This window comes from Ranitomeya imitator, chromosome 3, assembly GCF_032444005.1.
Source record: "Ranitomeya imitator isolate aRanImi1 chromosome 3, aRanImi1.pri, whole genome shotgun sequence".
NCBI lineage: Eukaryota > Metazoa > Chordata > Amphibia > Anura > Dendrobatidae > Ranitomeya > Ranitomeya imitator.
This window is the reverse complement of record NC_091284.1, coordinates 571,522,171-571,539,761: the sequence shown is the minus strand read 5'-3', so window position 1 is coordinate 571,539,761 and position 17,591 is coordinate 571,522,171. Positions and strand designations below refer to the sequence as shown.

Here is a 17,591-nt window from a genome sequence, read left to right as displayed (position 1 = left end):
CATGGAGCATCATGAGAGAGCAGGCCTAAGACTTGAAGGCCAGAGGGTGATAAACGGAGACTGTCGTCAGTGCCTTGTACCGATATTGCTGACACCGTTGACACCGCTGACTGTGAGACAAAGGGCCCATATATGGGACATAGCCTCGCACCCACGCAGATGGGAGAGTTGTACCACCCATTGTGAACTTTATCCTTTTAAGCTTCTAAACCGACCCCCCATAGTGGAAACCGCCGTGCAGGATAAAGACATTGCCTTGTGTGTTCCTTCTCCTTCCGGACCCAAAGTTGGAATCAGGACCACAAGGAAACATCACCCACGACAGGACAACGCCGAATTTCCACCGTGCCATTGTCTTGGCGCCACCGTTTGCACCCAGGGAATACACTGAGGACTGTGTCGGATTGATAAGTCTATTTCCTCTGAACGTATTGTCTCAGTTACTTGTTTTACTACTGTGTTCCAAGTTACAGTAATTTGTATTCAGAAAATTTCCCTCTACTTCTCCCTGCGTGGAGTATCCACTGTAGAGTTAAATCCCCTGTTAACACTGGCTCTGACTATAACCTAAGCAGAAATTTGAAATATCCACTGTATAAGACCCTGTTTTGCTCTGTTTTTTTTCCCACAGCTTTGCAGTTTGTAATAAGGAATACGCAGTGCTGTGAACCTGATGAACTTGAACTAACCAGTAAATGTTTGCTTGTTGCAATGAACTTGGTGTCCCCTGAGTTGTATGTAGTGGCTTCTGAAGATGGAGGCTTGGAGACAGCAGAGGCCTGCGGCCTACAAGTTAGTGTGATTCACCCCACACCTAACAGCACACGGGGACTGGGACACTGTTTTCCTGTAAAGTGCCGAGGCGATTTGAAGCAACAGCTCAGTGATGGCCACAAGTGATGAGCGAGTATACTCGTTGCTCGTTGTTTTCCCGAGCACAATCGTGTGTCCTACGAATATTTTGGCGTGCTCCAGGATTTAGTTTTTGTCGCCTCAGCTGCGTGATTTGTGGCTGCGGGACAGCCTGAATACATGTGAGTAATGCCTATTTGTTAGGGAATCCCCACATGTATTCAGGCTGTCCAGCAGCCGCAAATCATACAGCTGAGGCGAAGAAAACTTAATCTCCCAGCATGCCAAAATACTCGAAGGACACCCGAGCATGCTCGGGAAAACCCGAGCAACGAGTATACTCGCTCATCACTAATGGCCACTGCCCTCAGCCACTTTACAAGCACATATTTTATTAATGAATTTAAACAATTGACGGGCACTTTGTAATTGATTTTGCACCATGTTTTCCAGTTAAGATTGAATAGATTAGTAAGAGGGGATGGATTCAGAAGTGTCAATAAATACTACCTAATCCTATGCATAATTACATGATACTTTTGTTGCAGTATAACAGTTGGAATATAACTATAGCTGCCATTACTATTACAGTAGTAAATTATATTGACATCTATTTTACTGTGGGTTACAGGGCATACCTCGCTTCACTGATTTCTTACTGTGAGTCATTAAACTATCTTAACAACCTTGAAAGAGCAGTCACATTTCATGTAGGCGATCAATGTCTGTAAAGTCAATGTCTTGATCAGGACATTTTTCGATGGATGTAATCATAGGTGAAACTGCATTTTTAAAAACAATGAGAGACATAGAGCGATGTGCAAAGCAACTTTAATTACATAGTATTGTAATGCATTTTTTCCCAATTTATAGTAACAGTTTTTCAGAAAACAAACTAAAAATTTTACATATGGATCTCATATAATAACATGAACTGTTCCAATAAATTAACACTATATACATTAAGAAAATACAGCATTTTAGTTCTTTGTGCACAACTTTATTGACAATGCATACTGTTTTAAACTATTTTTGTATGGCATGGAGTCGTGCCCATGTGTCCATATCATTGACTACATTTCGATTTTGAGGTGCTAGATGCCATTGCTCGGCTTGTCTTCCAATTGAAACCCTAAATTTGTTTCTCCATTTGGTGGATCTACTTTAGTTTCTTCATCATTATTAACTATCTTTTTTTTTTTTAAATACAATGACAGCTGGTATCCTAATGGTAATGATAAAAGTCATATTAGGTAACAGCTAAGACACATGGAATATAGTGTGTTATACACATAAAAACAAGATGTTAAAATTTCACAGTAAAGTCCTGAATCATATCTCATTTCATAATGCTTTATACATGCTATACACTAATGGGCAAGAAATATTGCATTTTTTTTTGTAAGTGTTATTCACATGGCGCATCAGTGAATGGTGGTTGAGAGGGTTACGGAGTCAGCCTCTAAGAGATAGGACAAGATGTAGAAGTGGTCTTTGATAAGTTTCTCACATGAAATGTCCTGTCATTCAGTGAAAACAACACAGGATGGTAATAAAGTTGGCCATACACCATAGATCTTTGTTGACTAGAGATGAACGGATCATTTCGAGAAACTCCAATTCATGGTCCAGGTCAGTGGTCTCTGACTAACACCCGGAGCTACGTGAATATTCTGTCCTGTGCTGACATGTCATTACCTGTGTGCCGCGTGGTGCACAGATGTCACACAAGGCCAGCGAATCAAGAGCTGCACCGAAGAACACAGATGTTCAAGAGATTCAGGCAGCTCATTTCCACCGTCAGAGACCACTGACCTGGACTGTGGACCAAGGTTGTGTGATGCAATCCACTCACCTCTAATGTTGACTGCTATTCCTCTAGACCAGTATTTCCCAAACTCAAGCCCTCGCGACCCCCAACATGTCATATTTTCAGGATTTCCTTAGTATTGCACAGATGGTGGAAGTATCACCAAGGCATCAGGAATTCTCTCACTTGTGGAACACTATGGAAATCCTGAAATCATCAATTGTGGGGTGCCGTGAGGACTGGAGTTTGGGAAACACTGCTCTTGACACCCATATACATGCAGTAGAATAACTGGTGGTAGCCTATTTCTAGTGAGAAATTCCACTTATCTAATCCTACTACTTTTCCAATTGGGGAAGAGTTAAGACATTCTTATGCACATTAGATGGTTAGTCAAGGCCATCAAAATCTACAGGCTTGGCCAATACCCATTCAATTTGTATGGGTCCCCTAGAGTCCTGTTCTTTATAATAAAACTGTAACTAGCATCCTGCGGGGCACTTTATTTGTAACTGTACTCTGTCTTGAATTTTGGAGTGCTATGATTGATATATTTATGCTCTGCCTGCTATTATGTTGGTGCCAGATTCCTAGAAATTTATATATGCGTAACATTATTATTATGGCTAGTATTATTTTTTTTAAACATGGCACATACAATTTACTGGCCACTAATATATTAGTGGCCAGCTCAGACATACCATTAGTGCAACCTGTGCAGTCTCAAAGAGACTCAAAGTTAGCATCAGTGCAACCTGTGCAGTCTCAAAGAGGCCCAAAGTTTCAAAACAGCAAGCAACTTAAAGGGATGCAGCTATTGTGATGAGTATTGGATTGCAAAAAGCCCAAATACTGTGCTTGCACAGGGGCCCTCTTCAGTCTGTATCAGCCCCTGGTACAACTATCATGTTACTAATCAGAAGCATCAGGAAAAACAATGACTACTTCATGACTACAATAGACAGCTTTTTGTAGTGATGTGGCGTCTTCTAATGATGTTGGTAGTACAATAGTACAATGATGCCTTTCAATTAGAGATAGGCGGACACCTGGATGTTTGGGTCCAGCGGGTTCGGCGAACATTTATGGACCATAACCTGAACCCGGACCCCATTCACTTGAATTGGCTGCCCGAACATCCAGTGTTTCCACGCTGTCATGTGCATGACAGCGTGGCAAACACCAATACTGATTGGCGGTGAAATCATCCCCGCCAGTCAGAGAGACGTGGTTGCCACGCTGTCAGAAGACAGTGTGTGTGCTCAGCTGTCATCGGAGGTATAAAGTTTACCTCCAATCACTGGTGTCAGGTGATGGGACTACAGCTCCCATCATCCGACACCTGCTGCCTCTAATAACAGTCTGAGCGGGAGCGGCTGATGGGTGTATTCATTAGCCGGCTCCTGCACTGTAAATATATAATTTTTAAAAAGCGGCATGGGTTCCCCTGTATTTATGATAAGCAGCCAGGCAAAACTCACAGCTGGGGGCTGCAGCCCTCAGCTGTCAGGTTCCAAAACGCTGGTTATCAAGAATAACAAAACCAGTTATACTCAACCCTAAGAAAAACTCTCACAGTAATAGCAGGGATCTCACTGAGGTCACTGCAGTTCAGCCCAGATGGGAACGCAGCTTCAGTGACTGGAGGTAACCTCGTTGACGTCACCGCCAGTCCCTGAGGCTGTGCTCGCAGCAGTTCAGTCACCAGTGGTTCTCAGCCTGGACGGTCACTTATTGGCAATGTCCAGGTTGAAAACTGTTTTTCCCCCAGACATGGATTATGCATGGGACAGAACAACGGAGAGGTGAGGGCTATTACTGTTTTTTTAATTTTAGTTTTATTACAGGAGAATGAGGGCTTTGGTGGAATAGGCGTTATTTTTAAATAAAAAAGGTAAAAGTGTGTTTAGTCTTATTTCTAATTAAGAACTTTATTCTGGCTGTGTCTTTACTTACCATATAACTATAGGATTAGTAATGGATAGGTGTCTCATAGACGCCTCTCCATTAGTAATCAGTGGGCTTGATGTCACCTGACAATACAAAGGTGACATCAACCCCACAAATATGAACCCCACTTGCCACCGCTACAGGGCAAGTGGAAAGAGCCAGGCAAAGTGCCAGAATTGGCGCATCTAATAGATATGCCTTTTCTGGGCAGCTCCGGGCTGATGTTTTTAGACTGAGGGGTCAATATCCATGGCCACTTACCAGCTTGTGAATACCAGCCCCGGCTGTCTGCTTTAGCAAGACTGGTTTCCATTTTATTTATTAAAATAATTAAAAAAAACAGAATGGGGACCCCTTTATTCTTGATAACCAGCCTTGTTGAAGCTGACAGCTGAGGGTTGCAGCCCCCAGCTGTGAGTTTTGACTGGTTGATTATCAAAAAATACATGGGAACCCACGTCGTTTTTTTTTAAATTATTTATTTACAACACAGGAGTTGGCTAATGAATACACCTCTCAGCTACTCCTGCTATTGCTGTTCGGTACGGACGCAGAACTTTGCTGTTCGCGTTCGTCCATCTCTACTTTCAATTTGAAAATGTAAATATAAAAAAATAAGTATATGAAAATATAAATTTCTTAAAGGGGTTGTCCGATTTAGAAGGACAAGTCTGTAGAAACTTTGTGTGATAGCAGACCTGTGAAACCTTCCAGCGCACACACTGTTCGCTGTGAGGATTTGCTGGTGTCTGCTCCGGGAATGGCAGTCAAGTATGCAATATGCATACTCCGGGACAAAACCCGGCTAGTGAGCACGGCCTAGCTCAATACTCAATGTTGAGCAAGGCCATGCCCACTAGATGGGTTCTGGCCTGGAGTATGTATATGGCTTACTTGACCACCGTTTCTGGTGCAGACACTGGCATATCCTCACAGAGTAACTGCAGACTTGTCATTCTAGACCCGACAACCCCTTTACATTTTCAGCTGGAAAATGGGTTATTAAAAGTGACTCACCTGTTAGTAGTAAAACTGCAAACAGAATCTGGAAAATACTGTAGATAAGTGGGAAAGTGAACATCAAGCTAAGCTGCTCCGGAGTAAAGGAAAGCTGTATAATTGTGGTGCATAGTTGAGTATTTTGCATTCCTGTTTCCAAAGAGATTGTTCGACATCTAAATATGTAACAATAGGAAAAGGAATAAGAATATTGTGTAATGCATTTAGTACAGCGATTTTTCATTTTTCCAACAAAATTTACAAAACCATTTTTTTAGGGACCACATCACATTTGAAGTCACTTTGAGGGGTCTATATGAAAGAAGATACCCACAAGTGACACCATTCTAATAACTGCACCCCTCAGTGTGCTCAAAACCACATTCAAGAAGTTTATTAACCCTTCAAGTGTCTCACAGGAATTTTTTGAAATTTTAAAAAAAACTTTTTTCACAGAAAAATTGACTTCAGATCCATTTTTTTTTTATTTTTAGAAGGGTAACGGGATAAAATGAACCCCAAAATGTGTTGTGTAATTTCTCCTGAGCATGCCGATACCCCATATGAGGGAGAAAGCCACTGCTTGGGCACACGGCAGAGTTCGAAAGGGAAGGAATGCCATTTGACTTTTTGAATGCAAAATTTGCTGGAACAATTGGCGGACGCCATGTCACGTTTGGAGAGCCTCTGATGTGCCTAAACAGTGAAAATCCCCCACAATTTACTAAATTTTGGAAACTAGACCCCTCAGGGAACTGATTTAGATGTGTGGTGAGCACATTGAATCCTCAGGTGCTTCACAGATGTTTATAACGTAGACCCGTAAAAATTTAAAAAAAAAAAAATCTAATTTTTCCCACAAATATGTATTTAGCACAAAATATTGCACTTTCGTAAGGGTAACAGGAGAAATTGCACTATACAATTTGTTGTGCAATTTCTCCTGAGTACGTCGATACCCCATATGTGGGGGAATACTAGTCCTGAGGCACAGTGCAAAGCTCATAAAGGAAGAGGCGCCATATTGGAGTTCAAATTTTGCTGGAATGATTTGAGGGTTCCATGTCACATTGGCAGAGCCCCTGAGTTGTCAGAACAACAGAAACCCCATATGTGAACTCCTTTTACAAACTACACTCCCCAATGAATTCATCTAGGGATGCAGTGATCATATTGGCGCCACATGTGCCTCACAGAGTTTTATACCATTGAACCTTGAAGAAGGAATAAATTACATTTTTACCACTAAAATTCTGCTTTAGCCCCAAGTTTTTAATTTTTCTATGGTCAATAGGAAATTTTTTTTTACAACAAACTGAGGTCCATTTTTTCCTGATAAGGCAGTTTTATTCTTCGGGTCAATACGATAACAGCGATACCTCATTTATATCTTTTTTATGTTTTGGTGCTTTTAAACAACAAAAACAATTTTATAGAACAAATAATTGTTTTTGCATTGCTTTATTCTGAGAGTTATAACTTTTTATTTTTCCACTGATGGAGCTGTGTGATGGCTTGTTTCTTGCAGGAAAATGATGTTTTCAGTGGTATCATGTTTATTTATATCAATCTTTTTAATCGTGTTTTATTCCACTTTTTGTTAGGTGGTATGATGATAAAACATTGGTTTTTTTTGCCTTTTTTATGGTGATCACTAAAGGGGTTAACTAGTGGGACAGTTTTATAGGCCAGTTCATTGTGGACGGGGTGATAACAAATATGTGTACTTTTATTTTTTTAATTCAAATATTTATTTAGAGATACGATATCTTTTGATTTTTTATTATTTTGTATTTTTTAAAAATATTTTTACAATTATTTAATTTTTTTTTTTTTAGTTTTTGATAACTTACTTTACTTTGTCCCAATATGGAACAATCATTTTTGGCAGGCTGATCACTTCTACAGCATGGAGATGAAGCAGCATCTTCATGCTGCATAAACTGTCAGCTCTATACTAACAGACAAACTTGCTGACCATGCACTGGGTATGATCAGCATATTTGCTAGGTCTGGTGACCTGGATGTCATCATGACGACATCGGGTCACCATCGCAACGATCGGGCCCCCGCATCATGCCACGGGGTCTCTGATCCAAAGGCAGAAGGGCTGTCAGACCTCTGCCAGCTTCTGGAATGCTGCAATCATGTTCAATCGCAGCATTTCGGGGGTTAAAGTGCCAGGAGTGGTCTATGATAGCTCTTGGCACTTAGTGGTGGGTGTCAGCTGTCAGAATCAGCGCGGGTGTGTGCGGGGGCGATCGCTCAGACATAATATTCTATCCATGGTCAAATAGGCCCAGGGCACATGGACGGAATATTATGTCTGATGTCAGAAAGTGGTTAATACTTGGTGGCACACCCTTCGGCATTGATGACAGCATCCAAATGTTTCTTGTTTCCTTCAATAAGCTTCTTGCACTTTTCAGCTGCTATTTTCTCCCACTCTGTCTTTGTAGTTTGTTCAAGCTCTTGAATGTTTGCAGAGTCCTTTCTTGCAATGGCAGATTTCAACTCCCCCCAAAGATATTCAATGGGATTGAGGTCAAGGCTCATTGCTGGCCATTTTAAAACAGTCCATTTTTTTCTTTTTCACCCTTTCCTCTATACCTTTGGATGGGTAGGACATTTTGTTCTAGAATCTCTTGATAATTCTCTGATTTCATGACTCCTGTGATCTGTGATACGGTTAAGGTCTCAGTACCAAATGCAGCAAATCAACCCCACAGCATTATGGACCTTCCACTATACTTAACGCTTGGTAGAGTGTTCTTTTCCTTATAAACTTCATTGCGCCGTCTGTAAAACTGTTACTTTGCATTGTCAAAAGCTCTATTTATGTTTCATCTCTCCAGAGAACATTTTCCCAGAAGGATAGTCGTTTGTCAAGGTACTCTTTGGCAAAGATCAGTCATTCTTTTTTATGTCTTTTCTTCAGCAATGGTTTCTTCCTTGGACTTTGCCCATAACGCTCTGCTTGGTTTAGTATGCAGCGTATGGTACTTGTTGGAACCATGACTCAAGATTGTTTCAGGTTTGCTTTCGGCTCTTTGGATGTTTGACATGACGTTGTCTCCACCATTCGCACCAACCTTTGAAGACATCTCTTGTTAATTTAACTCACTCTCCCACGTCCAGGGAGGTCCTTGATGATTCCATGCTTGGCAAAATTCTTAGAGTGTTTTTTTCCTTATAAACTTCATTGCGCCATCTGTAAAACTGTTACTTTGCACTGTCAAAAGCTCTATTTTTGTTTCATCTGTCCACAGAACATTTCCCCAGAAGGATAGTCGTTTGTCAAGGTACTCTTTGGCAAAGATCAGTCATTCTTTTTTATGTCTTTTCTTCAGCAATGGTTTCTTCCTTGGCCTTTGCCCATAAAGCTCTGCTTGGTTTACTGTGCAGCGTATGGTACTTGTTGGAACCATGACCCAAGATTGTTTCAGGTTTGCTTTCGGGTCTTTGGATGTTTGACATGGCATTTTCTCCACCATTCGCACCAACCTTTGAAGACATCTCTTGTCAATTTTCCTCTTTCTCCCACATCCAGGGAGGTCCTTGACGAGTCCATGCTTGGCAAAATTCTTAAGGTACCGTCACACATAACGATATCATTAACGATATCATTGCTTTTTGTGATGTAGCAACGATATCGTTAAGGAAATCGTTATGTGTGACAGCGACCAACGATCAGGCCCCTGCTGGGAGATCGTTGGTCGCTGAGGAAAGTCCAGAACTTTATTTCGTCACTGGATCTCCCGCTGACATCGCTGGATCGGCGTGTGTGACGCCGATCCAGCGATGTCTTCACTGGTAACCAGGGTAAACATCGGGTTACTAAGCGCAGGGCCACGCTTAGTAACCCGATGTTTACCCTGGTTACCAGCATAAACGTTAAAAAAACAAACACTACATACTTACCTTCAGCTGTCTGTCCCCGGCGCTGTGCTTCTCTGCACTCCTCCTGCATCCTGTGTCAGCGCCGGCCAGCCGGAAAGCACAGCGGTGATGTCACCGCTCTGCTTTCCGGCTGACCGGCGCTGACAGTGCAGAGGAGAGCAGAGCGCCGGAGGACAGACAGCTGAAGGTAAGTATGTAGTGTTTGTTTTTTTAACGTTTATCCTGGTAACCATGGTAAACATCGGGTTACTAAGCGCGGCCCTGCGCTTAGTAACCCGATGTTTACCCTGGTTTACCGGGGACCTCGGGATCGTTGGTCGCTGGTGAGCTGTCTGTGTGACAGCTCTCCAGCGACCAAACAGCGACGCTGCAGCGATCGACAACGTTGTCGGTATCGCTGCAGCGTCGCTTAGCGTGACGGTACCCTTAGTAACATTGTGCATTGTTGAACCTGGGATACAGACGTCTTTGGAGGTGGCCTTAGACTATTTGGAAGTTTTGTGTTTGCTAATAATAGCAGTTCTGATGTCCTCAGACAGCTCCTTTGTCTTCACCATTGTCACAAAGGAACAGGACCTACCATGTGGTTTTTTAAAACACTGAAGTAATCATTCATTGGCTAATTCATGTCATATGGGCACTGACAATTAATTACAGGTGATTCTAATTTGTGATTTTCCACAGGCTAGTCAAAATGTGTTTCCATACTAATATAATGTAAAGGGTGCCAATACCAATGTTACAGCAAGCATTTGGTTTTCCTATTTTTCCTCCCATTGTTTTTTATTTTTAATTATTGTTTATTGTTTGCTTTTATGCATTTAACACGAGTGCTCTGTTTCACTTGATTCATTTTTTTCAGGAGATATTCCACATTATGTACTTAAACTTCATGGGTGCCATTTACGATGAGCAGGACTGTATATAATTAGGATTTCAATTATGAGAGTGTAATATTAAGCAACTGAAATAGATTACAGCAGCTCCTAATATGCATGATAAATACCACACAAATGATCTGCTAATAATGTCATTGTGTTTAAGGTTAAGTTTAACTTTCAGAAACGGAATTCATTTCAGGAACAGAAATTAATCATGATTCGTAGTCTGCAATCTGCAAATCAGTTCAGAAATAATAATGTTTTTGTTTAAATATTGTGTCATAGGCTATTATTAAAGAATTCTATAGAGATTTTATATATACCTTGTTTATATCTGTTTTAGATGTTGTGTCAAGTCTGGGTTGTCTAACTCTAATATTGTTCTCCTAAAGCAAACTACATTTCCCATAATGCCAGAGTCTCATCACATTGCTCTTGCTCTTATCTGATAGTTTTCAGTCATAGATCAGTGACATAAAACTGATGCCCCCTAATGTATTCAGCAGAGTCTCAGTGTAAACTATATGATATATACCAGAGAGTCTCAGTGTATCCTATGAGATGTGTACAGCAGAGTCTTGGTGTATACTATGTGATGTTGTAGAGTGAACATAAAAATTTATATTTTGAGTCCATATTGAAACATACAGAATGCATTCAGACCATGACAGAAAAGCATTGCTGGTCACAGACAGACAATGTTCATAGTGATTGTGTCTTGAGAACTGTTTACTTATTGTCTGAAAGCGTTTACCTCACAAATAGTTCTATGTTTCTCTATGTTTGTTGTTTGTTATTGTAAAACATGAAGGTTTATATAATCTCTGTCTGTGGTGAACTTATCTAATCCTTGTGAGCTTGTATATTCTATGGGTTTAGTGCCCATTTTCTGATTCTGCCTGGTATCTCTGTCTCATCTTATCCTGAAAGCTGGCCACTGGAGGTAGAGGTTGAAACCATAGTTACTACATAGTGTAAATCACTATATAAAGGCCAGAGACACAAGACTAAGATTGAAGCATAAAGTTGAGTACCTGTACTTATACGTGTACAGTGTTGTGATACATGCATAAGTGGGGATTCCCGTGCAGTGTTGTGAATTTCCCAGGGGTTCTCTGACTTGGTGTTGCTTCTCTTATATTCCAGACAGATGTTTAAAAGCTTCTTGGTGATGATGTGAGTATATGTACTTAATCATTATATGTATTTAATCTTTGTATGTACTTAACCTTTGTATGCTAAAATATACAAAAGTATACGCAATCATACTATTCCTTTAATTTTGTACTTATATCACAAGTAGTAGCCGTATCAGAACCTCAGTGTTAAAAATTTGGCGTAGTTGGCAGGATACTCAGAAGGCCCAGAATTTTTTTTTTTATTAATATGAACAGGACTATGTGTGATAGTGTGATATTTCGTAAAATATGCCTCTCTTTAAGAAAAGGTTTTGAACAGGCTCCCTATCATTTTTTGGCCACCAAGTGGTCGCACAGTGCTGGTTTGGGTGAAGCATGGGACAAATGTTTGAAGGATGCTGAACCTGATGATGTGGTTGCATGTTTATAGAAAGTGAAAGTGGAGAAAGGTAATGAGTTGGGCGCTGTTGCTAGGCGCGGATGGATATTGTTGTCTGCATATAGAAAACTGCATGAGGAAAGAATTTGTGTGTTAACAAAAATACAGGAATTGGAAAAACAATTTTGTGAGGCCCAGAATGCATTGTTTACAGCACAATGTCAGAATAAGTTATTAATGGACAGATGTGATGGATATCAGCATGTTGCAGAAAACGCTGCCGTATGTGTAGCAGAGTATAAGTACAGAAGGAGGTGAGGGAAGGTGAATAAAAAGAAAGTAGCTTTGGCCATAGCCAAAGCAGGGATAGAGTGGAACCCTGATCTGTGAGATGGTGATGTTTGGAATTCAGCTGACTCTGAAAACATCACCGATCCCGTGTCTGAGGATGAACATTTCCATGGGAAGAGGAAAATTGATCCTGCTCTTAACCCAGTAAAAATTCATCCTGTATATCTGAGACGGATTGTAGAGGCAGCTTCCGGTAAACAGAATGAGAGGATTACAGTCAGAAGGAGCTTAATGACCTTCATGATCGTTTTTCTCAAAAACAAAATATGCATAAGTGTACACAATCATACTATTCCTTTAATATTGTACTTTAAAATAAAATTGTCTTATATCGCAAGTAGTAGCCTTCTTTAAAGCCGTATCCGAACCTTCGTGTTAAAAACTTGGCAATACGGATGTATATTGCAGAGTCTCAGTGTGTATTATGTGATGTATACGGCAGATTCTTGGTGTATCCTATGTGATGTATAAAGCACGGTCTCAGTGTATTGTATATGATGTATACAGCAGAATATGAGTGCATATTATGTAATGTATACAGCAGAGTGTCATTATCACCTAATACATATTTATAGGGAATATAAATTGTGAGCCCCATTGGGAACATTGATGAAAGTGTCTGTAAAGCGCTGCGGAATATGATGGCCCTATATAAGCAATACATAGTAAATAATAAATAAATATATCCTATGTAATGTATACAGCAGAGTCTAATTGTATCCTATATGATGTATATTGTGTTCTTCTAAGCATCCAATCAACAGTTACTGAGTATTGGTTGCGCAGTAGAAGGCTGGTCTGGGAGGTAAGTATACATTTTGTTCTTTACTTACACTGCCCTGTACCCATTAAGATTAACTTTTATGGTAGATGAGAGAACCCATTTACATTACAAAAAGTTACATACCTGCTCAATGTCTGATTAGATATATAAGCCATCAGGAAGCCAAAAAGGAAGCCTGCAGCTGGAAATATTGTTCCTATAATCCACAATTTTGGGTCAATGTCCCATGATCCTTTGTATAGAACTCCACCTATTACAGCTATAAGTATAATAAGGATTCCCCCTGTAATGGATCCTACCTGGAAGGACAATAGCATTTAGTTAGATTACATAATATTATGTGTAATTTTTGCGCAATATAACTGTACAAAAGAGACAAATTTTGTGCAGACAAGCAGGATGATCTGTCTAGTTTTTTCAAACACTATGAAGTGGAGAGAACAGAGTGTTCATTCAAGGGATTCTCTGAGAAATATTCTAAAATAAATAACTAATATATACGTATAATACACATTTAAATATTAAACATTTTTCTAAATACCTTGATTTAGCAAAAATGTATGCTTTATCTACTGCAGTTTGTCAGGATTCAAAGGTGGCAGCTACCATCAATCACATCCCGTCCCAGATTTCAGGTTTGGTTCTGTCAAACATTAAGCACATGACATAGGTCACGTCAAAGCGTCCTCTTGTCAGGCATTGTGATCGTGCATTCCTCTATTCAGTCCGGCTCCACTCCTCCATGTCCTGTTACATTCAGTGAACAAAAGAATGTACATGCCAGACAGGACCCTGCTCTGACCAGACCTCATTGTCATGGTTCATGCAGTCTTTCCTGAAATCTAAGACAGATTGATGGTAGCTGCCATCTTTGAATCCTGACAGAGTGCTATAGATAAAGCATACCTTTTGGCTAAATGAAGGTATTTAGAAAACATTTAATATTTATATGTGTACTATTTATTTAATGTATTTAATTTATTTGAGCTCATTTCACGGAGAACCACTTTAAAGAAGGATACATGAACATATTTCTCCAGCAACATTAGAAGAACAACTAAAACAAAATGTAATAATAGTTGGGTTCTACTCATTGGCCTCAAGACAAGGGGCATACATAGAAATCATGGGACCCCATTGAAGAAGTTCAAATTCGGCTCCCCCCACTCCTCTCAAACAATCGGCGATGGAAGAGCATATCTCCATACCTTCAAATAGTTTAATGGCCCGCACATAGCCTTACAAATAGTATAATGACCTCCATATAGCCCTCAAATAGTATAATGGGCCCCACATTGTCCTCCATACAGTATAATGAGCCCCACATTGTACTCCATACAGAATTATGGGCCCCACATAATTCTTTATAAAGTATAATGAACCCCACATAGTCATCGATATAATATAATGGCCCTACTTACCTTGGTATGTAAAAGTTTGGGCACCCCTGGTCAAAATTACTTTTATTGTGAACAGTTAAGCAAGTTGAAGATAACACATTTCCTTTGTATTTTAGGCAAAATAAAATTATATATTGTAATTTGTTTCATTTTAAAAATTACAAAAAGGAAAATGGACCAATGCAATAGTTTGGGCATCATTGGAGATGTGTGTGCTCAGATAACTTTGACCAAGATTTCAGACCTTGATTAGCCTGTTAGGATTATGGATTGTTCACTATCATCGTTAGGAAAAGCCAGATGATGCAAATTTCCCAGCTTTATAAAAAAAACAGCCTCTTCTAACCTTGTGCCCAAATCCCGCAACTATGGGTTCTTCTAAGCAGCTGCTTAGCGCTCTGAAAATGAAAATGGTGGAGGTCCACAAAGCAGGAGAAGGCTATAAGAAGATAGCAAAGCATTTTCAACTTTTCCTTTCCTCAGTTCGAAATGTAATTAAAAAAAGTTAACAGGAACAGTGGAGGTCAAGATAAGGTTTGGAAGACCAAGCAAAATTTCAGTGAGAGCTGCTTGTGGGATTGCTAGAGAGGCAAATTAGAACCCCTACCTGACTGCAAAAGACCTTCAGAAAGATTTATCATAAACTGGTGTTGTGGTTCATTGTTTTACTGTTCAAGGACACCTGCACAAATATTGCAATCATAGAAGAGGCATCAGAAGAGAAGCTCTCCTGCGGCCTCACCATAAAATTCAGGACAAGAAGTATGCAAAAGAACATCTAAACAAGTGTGATGAATTTTGGAAACAAGTCCTGTGGACCGATGAGATTAAAATAGAACTCTTTGGCCACAATAATCAAAGATATTGTCAAGGTATTTCTACTCCTCAGTGTGTCTGGGATGCAATTACTGACAGCTCGGTCGTCCAATCTGGTATAGTGGTGTGCTGAAGCTGTCGGTATTTTGATTGACGGCTTAGCCATCCAATCTGGTACAGGGGCGTGCTGAGCTGTCAGTGTGTTGATTGACAGCTCGAATATCCAATCTGAGACTGGGAGGCATTGGCTGTCACCAAGTTTTCATTATACCGGGTGATTGCCATGCTACTTAACTGAGCTGTTTCTCCCAGACCTCTGCTGGATGTACATTCAGCTAGTGAGGTTTGTTCTTCCTGTGCCTTGAGTTCTGTATGCTTGATCTTTTATTGCCAGACCTTGGAATTCGTTCTGACCATCCACCTATTTAACCCCTTCAGCTCTGATCTGTTATCATCTCGTTACTCTGACCTTGGAACGTTACCTGACCAGGCTTTTGTCCCTTCCTTCTGTTTATAACATACCCTCCTGGCTTCTGACTTTGGAATCCTTGACCATTCTGACTCATTGTTTGGCCGCGAGAAGTGAGTAGCATCACATTACGTCTGGCCAATACGTTTTTCTTTTGCGCCAGTATGGATCCTGTTAACACACTTTGTGACAAGGTGAAATTGACGCAATGACTCAGGAACTGACAAAGGATTTCCAGAGTCTGGAGTCATCGCAATATCAGTTGCAGGGTCAGATAAAAAAATTCATGAAGACCCCCATAGCCCCACACTGCCGGCAGTGGTTGTAATGTCAGTACCCACTGATGTACAGTTGGTCTCTCTCAAACCTGTGACATTCCCCCCTGATAAATTTTTGGGAGAAAAAGACGAGTTTACGGTATTCAGGGTGAGCTGTAGGTTATTTTTTACCTTGCACCCCAGGTCATCAGGGGAGGAGTTCCAGTGGGTGGGAATAATCATGTCCTTACTGCGAGGTGGTCCTCAGACCTGGGCATTTTCTTTGTCCCCACAAGCCCCAGAATGGTTTTCTATTGATGCCTTTTTTGACAGTTTAGGCCTGACATATGACGAACCCAACAGAATCCAGGTTCTGAGGCTAAGATCATAAACCTGGCACTAGAGGGTCGCACAGCTGAGTGCTACTGTACTGAGTTCCGGCAATGGTCCACCGAACTTCTATGGAACCATGCTGCTCTCAGGTGCGAGTTTCAAAAAGGCCTTTCTGAAACCCTCAAGGATGCTCTGGTCCTCCATGATACCATTTGTTCTCTGATGGAGGCCATGACTCGGGCCATACAAATGGACAGCAGAATCCATGAGAGATGTGGTGAACAGCAGACTGCTTGTTATTCCCCGGAGCAGGTCCATTTACCCGAGGTTAAAGTTGCCAGTATTCGTGTGGTGGAGAGCAGACAGAGACAGGATCTCAGACTCTATCTATACTGTGGTCTCTTTGGACATTGTCTTAAGAATTGCCCAACTCATCCTCAAGCTATCAAACTATCAGGAGAACATCTGAGTCTGGGTGGCGGCCAAAGATGTCACCCAGACTCCCAGGTACCTTTTTCTTACTCTGATAAAGTACTGATAAATACAATGTTATCCTTTGAGAACCAGGTGTTATCAACATTGACGTTCATTGACTGTGGGTCTGCTGCTAACTTTATTGATTCGGGACTGGTTCTGAAGTTAGGTTTAGGGACAGTTAGTTAAGAAAGTTAGAAAGACCCATTCAAATCATCGCCCTTGAGAGGACACAGTTAGCCCACAATTTGGTCAAGAGAGCAACAGTGGATTTCATTCTCCAAGTGGAAGCACTCCACTCTGAATCAATCTCCTGTTTGGTGCTGGATAATTTACATGCAGGGTTGGTACTGGGCCTTCCATGATAGCAGATTCACAATCCTGTTATTGATTGGTGTCAGAAGAAGATTGTGAAATGGAGCCCCAATTGTTACAAGAAATGTCTAAAAAAATGTACAAATATGTTCCGCTAGTCTCAAGGGTCTTACGGGGTACCTGAAGAAATTCAGAGATGTGTTCTTGGAAAAAGAGGCTGAGATACTACCTCCCCATTGTCCCTATGATTGTGCTATTCAACTTATTCCTAGTGCCAAATTGCCGAAAGATCACCTTTATAATTTGTTGGGGCCTGAACGGACCTCCATGAAACAATATGTTAACAAAAGTTTACAGAAGGGTCATATTCGTCCTTCCTCCTCCCCTATAGCTGCTTGATTTTTCTTTGTTAAAAAGAAAGATGGGGTCTCTGTCCTTGCCTTGATTTCCAAGAGCTAAACAAGATCACAGTTAAAAATACA

At 40.7% G+C, this 17,591-nt stretch overlaps 1 protein-coding gene across 1 annotated transcript in view; it reads right to left on the bottom strand.

The window, feature by feature from the left end:
• Positions 1 to 1,666: 1,666 nt before the first annotated feature.
• The window catches only part of LOC138670535 (ileal sodium/bile acid cotransporter-like), a 33,686-nt gene continuing 17,761 nt past the window's right edge, over positions 1,667 to 17,591 (bottom strand). The window contains exons 4-6 of the mRNA XM_069757948.1: positions 13,169 to 13,344; positions 5,630 to 5,787; positions 1,667 to 2,077 (exon numbers count right to left, since the gene is read on the bottom strand). Of these exons, the coding sequence (XP_069614049.1) occupies positions 1,947 to 2,077; positions 5,630 to 5,787; positions 13,169 to 13,344 (465 nt within the window). The 3' untranslated portion in view covers positions 1,667 to 1,946. The remainder of the gene's footprint in view (positions 2,078 to 5,629; positions 5,788 to 13,168; positions 13,345 to 17,591) is intronic.